Source organism: Mustela putorius, unplaced genomic scaffold (genome assembly GCF_011764305.1).
Source record: "Mustela putorius furo isolate JIRA1106 unplaced genomic scaffold, ASM1176430v1.1 tig00000129_pilon_pilon_pilon, whole genome shotgun sequence".
NCBI classification, from domain to species: Eukaryota; Metazoa; Chordata; class Mammalia; order Carnivora; family Mustelidae; genus Mustela; species Mustela putorius.
The window spans coordinates 42861941-42875184 of record NW_025421290.1 but is presented as its reverse complement, the minus strand read 5'-3'; the positions used below and the strand labels follow the sequence as shown (position 1 = coordinate 42875184).

At 41.4% G+C, this 13244-nt stretch overlaps 1 protein-coding gene across 7 annotated transcripts in view; it reads right to left on the bottom strand.

Annotated features, from left to right (window-relative positions):
• Nucleotides 1-13244, bottom strand: part of UNC79 (unc-79 homolog, NALCN channel complex subunit) — a 237087-nt gene that overhangs the window by 126701 nt on the left and 97142 nt on the right. For all 7 annotated transcript variants that reach the window (XM_045073073.1, XM_045073079.1, XM_045073063.1 and 4 more), the window contains exons 12-14: nucleotides 8120-8349; nucleotides 5632-5803; nucleotides 4061-4291 (exon numbers count right to left, since the gene is read on the bottom strand). In XM_045073073.1, the coding sequence (XP_044929008.1) occupies nucleotides 4061-4291; nucleotides 5632-5803; nucleotides 8120-8349 (633 nt within the window). The remainder of the gene's footprint in view (nucleotides 1-4060; nucleotides 4292-5631; nucleotides 5804-8119; nucleotides 8350-13244) is intronic.

Sequence of the window (13244 nt, the reverse complement as noted above, 5' to 3'; positions counted from 1 at the left end):
TCTGCCTACTTGTGATCTCTGTCTGTGAAATAAATAAATAAATAAAATCTTTGGGGAAAAAAAAAAGCTGACTTTTTTTATAATCATGTTACAAACTATATTTACTTTGGAAATTTTGTCATTTTGGTTACACGGATAACTAAATATTATTTTACAGTGACCCCATGATCCTGGTCAAGCAAGTGTTTAAACCATTTAATATTTTTTACAACTTCTGTATTTTACCTTCCCCAAATCATATCCTAAATTAAGTCCTGATCTCAAACTGACTTTCAAATTTCTGACAGGGCCCCTAGAAAAATCTCAAAGGACTTTTACTTTTCTAGTAAAAAAACCCAAAAATCAAAAAACATTAAACTAACCAGGTTTACTTGATATGTTGAATTGCACAAAAAGCATCTTCAAATACAAAGAGATGTTTAACCTTCCCTAGGTTATATTTGTATAGGTAAAAGTTTTTAATACAAACACTTCAGGAGCTCTGTGAAACTTCTAGAAATTTGTCAGTGCCCTTACTGCTCATGACATATCCTCATGCTGCTTTGCCCGATAGCTGACAACGACAGCAGAATGAGATCGTAATTCCAGTTACTCTCATCAGATCTTTGATTACAGCCATTTTAAGTCTCTTATCATTTACAGATTGTTACTATTTTATATTGATGATTTCCTGAAAGCTCTTGCAATCAGCCACTAGACAGAATGCTTTAACTTCAGTAAAAAGGACCGTCTCTGAGACCCATGTAAAGGACGATGAGAGGCAATATGATGGTTTTGCATGCCACTAGCCTGAGTCAGGATTCCAGAATTCTGGTAGAGAAGCTCATGGGTTCATACAACTGCTAGCCCTAGATCAAGCCAAACAAAAATTAACTACATGGGGCTGAATGAACTTATGAAGAAAGATGATCTTTTTTATTTTTATTTAGTTATTTATTTATTTTTTGGTTTGGAGCACTGCTGTCTCTTTACTGTTCTATTTTCTGGAGAGAAGGTTTTTCTTAAGTTATCTATAATTTATAACAACCTAGTAGATTACATCTTTGTAAACAACAATGAAACATTTGTCTTTTTTTGTCCCCCCGTCTGATCCCTCCAAGGTTCAGAAACTCTTGGTGAGTATTCTTATTTTCATGCAGAAGTTTAAGAAGAATCTGTTCTCCTTGTATTAGAGCATAATTGGAAAAGCTAGTTATATCACCAAGACTTTGACTGGAGTGTCATATTTTACAAGTATGTGCATAGAATCAGATATGGCTAGGCCGTTTTAAGGAAGGAGCAAATGCTTACAAAGCCCTCTTGGAAGAACCAGCCTGGTACCTGGCTTATGGGAATCCCAGCCTCTAACCAAATAAGACATGTCACTTCCTGGCCAGCCCAGGAAGCTTAAAATATTTTGGTGACCTCAAAAAGAGAGAAATTTACCCAAATCTATAGGCACTACAAATGAAGAATGATGACAAGTTACTGACTTGGCATCCTGACCTCTAGAGGTTTATAAAAGCCCCATCTGAGATTCTCCATAAAAACTCCAGCAAAGTGAACATCGTAAAGTTCTATTTGGTCAATTACCATTCTCACTGCATTTACAGAAATAATTGGGCCAAATTTAATAAGATTAGACTTACTCTGTGAAAAAGTAATCTTACTTTGGTTATCTTTGATCAAAATGAGGGTGATTGAAAAGAGAAATTTTATGTTTCATTGGAAAACTATAACCCACCCTTGTGAGTTATCAGATTCTAGTCCTGTTCATTGTCTTTGAGCTATTTTTCACGTCTTCATAAACTGAATCCTGCTATCTTGCATACTTTTTAAATTTTTATTTAAATTCAATTTAATTACCATATACTGTATTATTAGTTTCAGAGGTAGAATTTAGTGACTCGTCAGTTGCACAGAGCACCTTGTGCTCATTCCATCGCGTGCCCTCCTTAATGCCTGTCACCGAGGTACCCCATCTCTCAAGCCCCTTCCCCTCCAGCAACCCTCAGTTTGTTTCCTATGATTAAGAGTTTCATATGGCATCTTCTTTTATTTTTCCTTCCTTTTCCCTATGTTCATGTTTTGTTTCATGTTTTGTTTCCACATATGAATGAAATCATATGGTATTTGTCTTGCACATTTTTTTAGTAACTAATGTTTCCAATTTTTCTCCTATCCTGCTGACTTCGTATCACTGAAAACTAAAACCTGACCCCCCAAATCCTTACTGAGATTTAGGCTGTCTTGTTCCAAACCCCCACCAGCTAGAGCAAAATGACTTGCTAAGAACTTCAAAGGGCTTACTGGGGCAACAGCCTCGGCCAGTGAGGAAGCTCACCGAACGCCCGCATCAGCTGTGCTCTGCTCCAGGGGCATTGATGTCCTCCATCATCTAAAGGTGTGGTGAGCCCAACATCTACAGATCTTGACTAGCTGTCCTGTGGCCTCAGAAACTATGTTTATAGTCTACTCTCACCATTAACCTCAGTTTTGTTTGCCCGTTTCTTCCTTGTCCTAATCTACGCCCTCGCTTCCTTTACAGATCTCTCCCTTCCAAGTTCCTAACCCGAATCCACAACAATCAACCGTGCTTCTTTTTTGAAATTTCAGGAGAAGTTTCAGATGAAAGAAATGGTGGAACACTCAGACCCCCAGATTTGGTATAAAGATTATTTTAATGAGAACACTGGAGCGAAAGAAGATGCAGAGAGAAACCTTACCCCAACTTCCCTTGTCTGACTGAAGCAGAGCTTCTAGAAAATATCACTTCCGTTAAAGGGAGTTGCCTGTGAATTCCACTCCTGTGGAGACAGACTGCCCAGTGCCACTCACATCAAAAAGCCCAAGAGAACCTTTTCTATCTTCTCATTCCAGCCCTTACACCACCCCACCCAACACACACACCTTTTATCTCTGGCTACTGAGGGACTACCCATCACCGAGTATTCAGTGATGGACTGAGTACTGAGCCTAAGTGTAAATAAACTTTGTCTTTTCTCTCCTGACTTGGTCTGTTGCAGATTAATACTCTGGCCCTCAGCCACTGGACCCACGTTGGAAGGGGAAAAATTTTCCTCCCAATTCTTCTTATCTTTCAAGTTCAGAGCAGACCAATCCTTTACTATTCCAAAAGAAACAACAGAAAACATATCACGCAGTTGAAGAATGCCATGAAACAGGGAATTTCCAGTATGCAAAAATTCAATTTTATATGTGAGTCAGTAGGTGGCAGCAAAGAAAGAAGCGTATCTTGATAAACAGAACTGCTCCATGTCCCAGAAATCTAAAAAGCCACTCCTTTAGAGGGTCTGTGCTCTATTTTATCCTGAAAGGTCTTATTCAGACTGAAAAATTCTTCAATATCTCACTGAAAGCAACCCAAAAAATCACAAATAAAATTAAGAAAATACCTTGAAAAAATTTCATATATTCCTGCCAAAAACTGGTTGTGGACATCCACCTTGCTAGGTTGGACACAAATTATATTGGTTTCAAAAAATATGGGGTCACTAGCCAAAACTCTGGAGCCTATAATCCATGGAGGCAGAAGCAAAGGGATGAGCTCAGAGACACTCGTCCTCAAAGTCAGAGGAAAAGGAACATTTTGGCACTTCATAGTAAGCCTTTTTTGGCATTCCAAATGGGAGGGCGGGGATTTCTACCATTCATCTCTAGAAATATATGTGAAACCACAGAAATTGCTCCTAGCCAAATGTTAGCCTTTCCACAGACAGCAGACCAGAAAAGGACTGAGCTCTAGCAATCTCTGGGAGAAACTTCTTTTTTTCCCCATTACTTAATTAAAAAACATGTTCAGCAATGTCAGAAAGAATCCTCCCTTAAATTCTTAAAGATACTTTACACATTCATCTTGCCATTCTTCCCCATCCCAAACCAACATCAGAGCAGCCCATTGCCTAAAATGTAGTCGCTCAACCAACCTCGTTCAGCTGTATTAACTAAAATAAGAAGAGACGCTCCCTCTTCTACAGACACTGATAACACGCTAATGACTAAGAGCAGAGATTCTCCCAATGCCTCTCCAACAAGGTCCGAGTTGTGGGCCTCCACTTACCCTGGCGAACTCCATTGGTTTGGGAAGAAGGCACATGACCATGACATCAAAGCGAACATCACATACTGTCTTCAACCACTTGGTGACAAACTGAGGCTTCAATTTTTCCACCAAACTCCCAACTTCATCATCCATCATATAGGCTGTAGAGTGAAACCACTGAAACACCATGGCCACCAGCCTGGCCAAGCTTTCCGTAGGTGTGTTCTCACTGGGTGTACAGAGACTCACCTGCAAATGGGCAGATTAGACTCTGCTTCAGCCTCTATCCATCTCTACATAATTATTACACATTCGTTTAAAAGCTAAAAAACAAAAATCCAGTAATCCATTCGAAATAAGCAGTTTTATAAATGATGGAGAATCGGTTAACCTAGAAACTGTGTTCCTTGCCGAAAAGATGGATTGCAACAGTGATTTCCCCTGGAGACTGCACCTTTTGATAAGCCTTTTTCCCTATAAGAAATCTATTTTGTAATCTACACTAGATAAATGCTTTTTAAAAAGTTAAGTCTGCAAAGTGAAATTTCATAAATACCTTCAGTGAAAAAATAATCTACCTACATGTCCATTCTAAAAGTATCATATTCCGCTAAGGACTTTCTATCTGTAATAATTCTGAAAGCTTAGAGCCCCCTCATTCGCCACATTATAAATAGGCTTTTTAAAACAGCTCATCATTTATTCATTATTCATTCTGTAATAATCTTTTATTAAGCACTCTAGTAGGGGTCAGGAATATACAGAATAAAAAAAATGCTACCCTTGCCTTCCAAGAGTTCACAATAGCAATCATTGTATCATTAGATAATAAGTTCTAGAAGCAAAACATATGAAATTAACAATTAAATACCAATTTGGTAAGACAAAACAAAACATGACTTTTTCAGATAACCATGTCAAAGCATAAAAGAGATGTATTCCTATGGAGACTTAATCTGTCTCCAATGGGCAAAAACAAAAGCCTGCTTCTCTACATAAATGGCAAGTTCAGCTTGTGCAGAATTTGGAAACAGAATGTTTGATCTTTACTGAATGAATGTTGCCAGTGAATCAGTTAAAAACAGTCAACTTCCTTGTGTTAATATGGCTCTAATTTTTCTGGCTATATGCAGACTTGCCATAATTATACAAAAAGTACCACAGAGACTGAACTTTCAGGAAAAATGTCATGTATATAAATGGGATGTGAATGATCTGTAAATTATATTGACTCCAAGGTTTCACAACATACCCTAGCAATTTTTCCATTCGTTATCCATCAAAGGTGCATTTCAAACAGTCCAGGGTCTGGCCAAAAGGCTTAATACTGGCTGTTCATTAGAATCAACTGGGGAGCTTTTTAAAAAGTTCCCAAGATTCTGGGGTGGGATATGGGTATTCTTTAAAAGCCTTCCTAGGGAAATCTACTAGGCAACCCAGGGTTGAGAGTCACTATCCTGGAATATAGAGTACCACTGCTACGATTAATTTTCCACTATTTACTATTTGCTTCTTTAAAAAGAAGGAAATATTGCTCATCGGTGCAAGGCTGTCGTGAGAAATAAGAAAGCGGGGAATTATTTTCTTACTAAAAACCATATTCCAAATTGACTGAGTAGCCGCTGGTCGTGTTTATCATCGTCCTTGTTGTCAAAGTCAGTGTTATCCAGGGAATGATGGGAAGAGGAAAGGCCCAGCTGCCGCCGGCGGTTCAGTTCATATTCCCGCTGCTCTGCATGAAACTCGGCTTCTTTCAACAAGCTGCCAGAGATGAGCAATGTTAGGTCAGGCCACCGAAACGCACATTCTAGGCGATGACACATTCAGAGTTACCGCTTCATGAGTACTCACTCCAGCATTCCTCAGCGCTCTCCTTTCAAATGGCAGGAGTTACTCCAATGGGCCTAACTTCCTTTCCTTCCTTGTACTCCATTCCCATTTCAAAAATGAACAGACTGAGGCTCAAAGAGGGTGCTTCCTCCTATCAGTCAGAGTCAAGCAGGACTGATGCGCTCTGGCTTCCAGTCCACCGCCCACCCCACTAGACATCAGTACTCCCCCTCTGTCTAATCTGAAGTTGGGTGGACAGAGATGCATGCTACAAGGAGGGACTGAGGAATCTATACCCAAATCGAAAAATATTCAATACCTAATATTCAAAGATTTGAAGATGAGCAACAAAGACTCCTTTTTTAATCTGCTAAACAAGTCATAATTTTTAAAAATGAAATCCAGGGTCACCTGGGTGGCTCAGTGGGTTAAAGCCTCTGCCTTCGGCTCAGGTCATGATCCCAGGGTCCTGGGGTGGAGTCCTAAACCAGGCTCTCTGCTCAGCGGGGAGCCCGTTTCCCCCTCTCTCTCTGCCTACTTGTGATCTGTCTCTCTGTCAAATAAATAAATAAAATCTTTAAAAAATAAAACCCAGTGGGGACACCTGGGTGGCTCAGCAGGTGAAGCATCTGATTTCCACTCAGGTGGTGATCTCAGGGGTCCTGGAATAGAGCTCTGTGTTAGGTTCCCCACTCAACAAGGAGTCTGCTTGTCCCTCTGCCCCTCCCCTGCTTGTATACACGCTCCCAAATAAATAAATAAAATCTTTTTTAAAAAAGAAAAATTTTAAAAACCCAGTGTTGGCAAGGATGTAGCAAAAACTAGCCATTTCATACAGTGCTGTTGGCGTTATAAATTCATATACACACTCTGAAAATCAGTTCGGTAATGTATCAATAGCCATGAAATTATTCATACCCTTTGACCCAGCCAACCCTATCTGTCATCTACCCTAAGAAAATTAAAAATACAGAAACAGCACTGTTCACAAAAATATTTATCAAGAGCAATTTATAATAATAAAGAATGGAAGCAAGCTAGAAATCTAAAGGTGGGGGGAAATAATCTAGATGAAAATTATGTTTCCATTAAAAATGGTAAACATGGAAACTGTATAATGACATGCAAAAGAGCTCATGGTATAATGTTATACCAAAAAGAATTACACTGTGATTACGGTTACATAAATAAGAAGTATATTTGAATACAACCAGAAGAACATGTGCAAAACTGATCATGATGATAGCAGTATGGGAGCAGAGTTGCGCAGCGGAAGCGTGCTGGGCCCATGATAGCAGTATGGGTAAGGATTCTTTTTTTCGCTTTCTAAACTTTCCATAATGTTCCATGTGACAAACATTTATTACATTTCTACACCTGTCGCCACTGGAGTAAGAGACACAGAAAAGAGTCCCAACTCCTACAACTGACATTTTAATATTATTTCTTTAATTTTTATTTTTTTAAGATTTTATTTATTTATCTGACAGATCACAAGCAGGCAGAGCAACAGGCAGAGAGGGGGAAGCAGGCTCCCTGCTGAGCAGAGAGCCTGATGGGGAACTGGATCCCAGGACCATGGGATCATGACCCGAGACCAAGGCAGTGGCTTTAACCCACTGAGGAACCCAGGCGCCCCATTTCTTTAATTTTTTAAAAATCTTGCCTCGATGAGTGTTATACAGAAAGAGAACCCGAGTCTGGAAATTATCATTTCCAAAGCTCCTTTTACTGTCACGTGACAGAACGGAAAGCCAGCGGCCTGCAGAACCCCACTCTGCACTCACAGCAGAACCTGCTGGTTTACCCCAGTACCAAATTACCTCGAGTTCTCCCGCACTTCACTGTGTGCGGTCGGTGGGGGTTACCCCTTTTCCCACCCCTCTCTCTGATGGGTGCCTGCTCTTCATTTCCCCCGAGACCCTCAGCTCTGTGCTCCCACAGGACTTCCCACGGTGGTTGGCAACTGCGTGCTTCGGTTGTTATAGTCCCTCCAAGAGTAACCTGAAGACGCAGACACCATCGTATTCTCTCCTGTCTTTCAAGCGCCTAACACCTGCCTGGTACAATCGATAAAACAAATACGGGATGAATGAATGAAAACATCGTCACTGCTTGATGGCAGGTGAGAGGCTGGGCTGGGGGCTCCTGAAGTTGAATTAACTTTACACATCTCAGGGCAGCGCGCAGAGTGGCTCAAAGCCAAGGTGGTGTTTGGGGCGGGCCCCGAAACCCGCTGCCCGTTACCTGATCACCGCCTCCACCGCGCAGACCAGCTCCTCGGCGCCGCATTCCCGAGTGTTGATGGGCGGAGGGGAGGTCTGATACAGGTGTGTCTCCGAGGCAGCCCCCACTTCATTGCTGTGATGATTCGAGTGGCATCTTTTGCAGTACCGAACAGGCCGGTTTCCGTGACGGCCACAGCACCCCGCTGAAAAGCAGGTGACCACCGCTCTTCTTACGTGAGAACTGCAGTTCTAGAGGCAAATAAATAAATAAATAAATCAGCCAACACTGATCAATGAGGTAAAGGTGGCAAATGGAAAGCTAAGGGGCCACCGGAAGTGGCCACACATTTCTAAACTTTCTACAAGACAGGTTGTCTTTAACCAAGTTAGATCCCAGGCAGAGTTAAAAATAAAGGTAAGAAGTGGGTTCTACTAGCTGAGTGGCAGGAACATCCTAAATGTGAGTGGAACTGTGTTGGGAAGCCCTCTGTTACCTCAGTCATGGGGTGGGGGTGGGGTTCTTTCTGGATTATTTCAAGTTAGTGTTTCAAGAGTTTTCAGCAGAAAGAGGGAGGAAAAGCCCCTGAAACTGTGACCCAGAGAGAGTGCATCATAGCACATCAGAACAGGAAATGAATAGTTTTAACCCCCAGATTAAACCTTCAACATTATTTTATCCACCCCTGGCAGAGCAGATTCCCACCACAGTTCCTCGGTCCTTGCTGTGTGACAGGTAGGGAGCCTGGGTTGCATGAGCTGATGGCCCCAAGCAGGCCGCCCACTCCCACCAGAGCGCTTTCCCTCAAGACCTAAGGAATATGACAAACACCTCGACTGACACCACGGGAACATAGCAAAACACAGCGAGAACCATTCACAGAATCAGCAGCTGACATCAGCTACAGGCAAGGAATCCGCAAAGGAAAGGATGCCAGTGAGAAAAGTAGGGGTGCAGAGAGAATCCGGAGTTCAGAAGGGCTACTCAGAGCCGCCCTGACAAAAGGCAGAGCAGAGAGGCACCATCATGAAGCCATCTGAGGAGCTGTCAGGGAAAATTCCTGACCTCCACAGAAAAGTGTGTCCTGAGCTTGTCAGGGATGCCACACCACATACTCAATGTCTTGTATCCCGAGAGCTTTTCAGTCTTTCAGTGGAGCTTATAAAGAGGTGAACATCTCTATGAGATGTCATACCCTAGGCCATTATGAACACAGAGCTTGGTGAAGATTTGAGAGCCTCCCCCTCCCATGACAGATCTTTTGAGGAGACAGAAGGAAGGAGGCACAAAACCTTCATCAACCACTGACAACCTAGTGAACTGGCTATCGGAATGACCGTTTCAAAGGAAGGTCTCTTCCACTTCGATTTTAGCATGAGCCCCTGGGTCATAGTGCTGAGAAATTGCACCTTCTGAATAGGACACAGGCCAATGAATCATAAAAGCAAGTTTAAAATTTCTGTAATCTTTTTTTTCCTTATTAATAAGGCCTTTAAAAATAATTTGTTAAAGTACAGTATGTTTCTTCTGCAACTGAGGCCCCAGTCTTGTGAGCATCCACGTCAGTCCTGACTTCACCATGTGGTGTATTTTCCCTGCTGTGTCCTTTCTTTCTTTTTTATACACTAACTTTTATTCTGGAAGTACATGAAACTTTATTGGTCTGGGGCTTCTGCTCCCCACCAATCCAATACCACACCCAGCTGTGTGGTATTTAGCATATGAGCATAATAGCATAGTATATAGCATACTATGAGCATACTAGCTGTGTGGTATACAGCAGAGTATATTCTTAGTGTTTAATTTCTTCCTCTAGGTTATACTTCGTCCTTATTCCTCTAGGATTCCCACTATTCTATAAACAATAGGATGAGGATATGGATTTAGTGGGAAGTTATTCACTATAATAAAGTCCTGAAGTTTAAGGCCTGCAGTTCACCCTCATATTTTCTGGTTGCAAATTATTTACATTCTTCCCACATGCAAATCCTTGGCTGGAGGTTCAAGGTCTTGTCATCTAAATCAAGTCCAGCTGTGGATGAGGCTCTTTGGGTTGACTTCCTTGGGTATGTGCCCATTTGCCTTGAATCTAAATGGGCTGCTTTAACCAATGAAGTGATGCCTATATGACTTCTGAGGCAGAAGTGATGCCTATATGACTTCTGAGGTCAGATTTCCAAAAGACATGCAGCTTTCACTGGCCATCTTGAAATGTTCTCTTCAGACGGTTCCTCACTGGGATATTCAGAACTCTACCATGGTCAAGCCATGTAGAGAGGCAATGTGTACCTAACTATGTCTCTTGTCAACAGTGCTTATGGTAAAAGCCCATAAAAGCCCATAAAAGCCCAGCCTTTAAGTCATCCCATCCCAGAGCTCAGACACATGATCTGGAAGCTTCTAGATAATTCCAGTCCCCAATTATTCAAGTCTTCCCAGATGAGGCCTCAAACATCATCAACTAGAGATAGGCTATGGACTGTGCCCTGTCCAAATCCCCGGCCAATAGAATCTATGAGCATCGTTAAATGGTGGTTGTTTAATACTGCCATCTTTTGGGTGATTTCTTACACAGTTATCTGGATATGTTGCATATATTAACATTGGAACATCAAGCAAGAGTCGACTTGCTTTATCACCATGTGCCCTCAATTCTAAGTAATATCAGCAATAAAATACTTTACCCCAAAATAGCATTTGGTTGGTTCCAGTTCCAAACAATTGTTGTGGTTCCCACTAAGTTTTAGTAATGTATTTCCAAGCCACAGTCAGTCTTCAACCCATGCATTCCTTTCAAAAGCCAACTAGAGATACTTCCCTTAGATTCAGATTCCGCTGAGCATGGTTTTCCCCAGGCACTCTGTTTCACTACTTTGAATTTTAAACATGAAAAAAACAAAAAACAAAAAAACCTTCCAACCTGGCTCATAGAATGACAGAATTGAAATAAATCAAAGTCTGTCTCTTTACCTTTACAATCTTGCTGCTTATTTCAAACCCCCTGTGCAAATGCAGGACTATGTCCTTCAAAAGAGGCTAACACAAACTGTACCCAAAGCAAGCTCAAACAATTCTCAACCGTTTATGAATTGAATGAATGTTCTCCAAATATAAAATACAACATGTATTAAAAGATAATAAAAATGTGCTAATTTGAAGCTTATTACTAAAAATAATTTTGCTGTAAAAAGGAGGGCAGTGTTAAGAAAAAAAAAAAAAAAAGGATCCACTCTGGTTTCAAATATGTTAGGTATAACAGCAGACCTGCTCATTTGGAATATAAAACTGTTTCTCATTCTTGTCTCTCTGGCTTATAAAAAGATTCTCAAAGTAGGAAATAGCCTCAGGATAAAAATCAAATCAAAAGCAGCTGACTGGCTGCACGATCCTTTGTTAAAACTTCAGAAGGATATAAGGCGATGCCTAGTTGAGCCTTTCAGATAGAACAGGGCTTCTAATAATTTTAAGGGCAGACCAAAATGCCCAAAGTATAGAAAGGACTGTCTCCAAAAGAATTACAGATGTAGTTTGGGGGCACTGAACTCCAACAAGATTTACTGAAAACCCAGAGTTTTACAGTAAGTCTTCCTAGCAAAGGGTCACCAACTTAGACTAAAGGGGACAGACATCATTCAACATGAAAGGAAGTCTGTGGGATACATGCAGGAGACAAGCTAAGAGAGTCCCACAGCTGTACCATGCACCATTCTTCTTGGAAAAGAAAGATGTCTCAGAGAATAGAGCAAAAAATTCAGGAGAACAACAATGAGGAAACTACTCCCAGGAAGTAGAACCAGATCCTCGTCAAGGTACGTTCTCCAGCCTTGGAGAACCAATGGAAGAACCATTGACATATTCGTGGCTGGAAGGGCTATCAACCACAGATAGCGATGTGCTGCCCCTTCTTCCTCTGAACGGAGGCCCACAGCTGTTATCCTCTCCCTATCTCACCACTGTGTGTAGGGTGGGGGACGGGGGTTGTGGGGGGTGGATAACTTGCCTTTTTAGTTCACACGTCTCTGGAGCAAGAGAATTTTCACCCAAAGAGTTTCATCAGGGGCCAGACCATATGCAGATCACAAGATGATGGACTGAAGCCATAAATGGATTTAAGACTTTAGGAGGTCTGAGGTGGTGGAAGAATTTTACATGTGGAAGCAATGCAAGTAATTATGTCCAGAGGGTAGATTGTGGTACCATAAATATGACCACAGAATTCTCATCACTCCTTCTATAAAGGGGAGAAGTCTATTTTCCTCTCCTGGAATCTTGGTTGGCCTGGGGACTTTCTTTGGCCAGTGGAAGGCAGCAGAATTAATGCTATGTGACTCAGAAATTTGTCTCAAAAGGCCTTGCAATTCAGTAAATCTCATTCACTTCAAACACTGCTGCCTAGTGAACAAATCCAGCCTCGTTCCCTAGAGGATGAGACACATAATGGCAAGAGGGAGAGCCAGACACCCCTGACATCCCAGTCATTCCAGCTGCCCCAGCTGTGGCCCCAGATATAGGAATGAAGTCATCGGGGACCAGCCAATCCCTAGACTTCCAAGCAGCTGACTGCAGGCTCACTGTGAGCCTAGAGGAGTTTATCAAAAGCACTGCCTAGCTGAGCACAGGCCAAATTGTCAATTCACAGAATTAGCAACAAATATCTGTTGTTACTAAGCCACAACATTTTAGGATTAGTATGTACAACAGCCCTGAAACAGCCCTCTAAAGTCCCCACTCAAGACCAAGTCCTAAAATGTTTAAATGACTTGTATATAGTCTCATAGGTAGTTAGGGACAGAGTCGGCCAGAAACCAAGTGTTTCAACCAACTAATCCAAAGTCCTCTGTACGACACCACACTACCTTGCCTTATACGTTCAACTAGAAAAAGAAAGAGGATGGAAATGGCTTAGGAAAACTTTCATAAAAAGTGGTTAAAGAAAATTTGAAAGTGGAATCTTTAACTAGAGATACCATTCAGCTTGCATATAAATAAATATTTCCTATCTATTGTCAGTCTGGGTATGTTTGACACACATGTGTCGGACTATCGGCACTCCACTTCAAAACAAGAAAGATTTTGAGCATACAAGATATATCCTTTACCAAAGTTATGCTGCATGTTCTACATGGTCATTCAGAGCTTTTTTGTG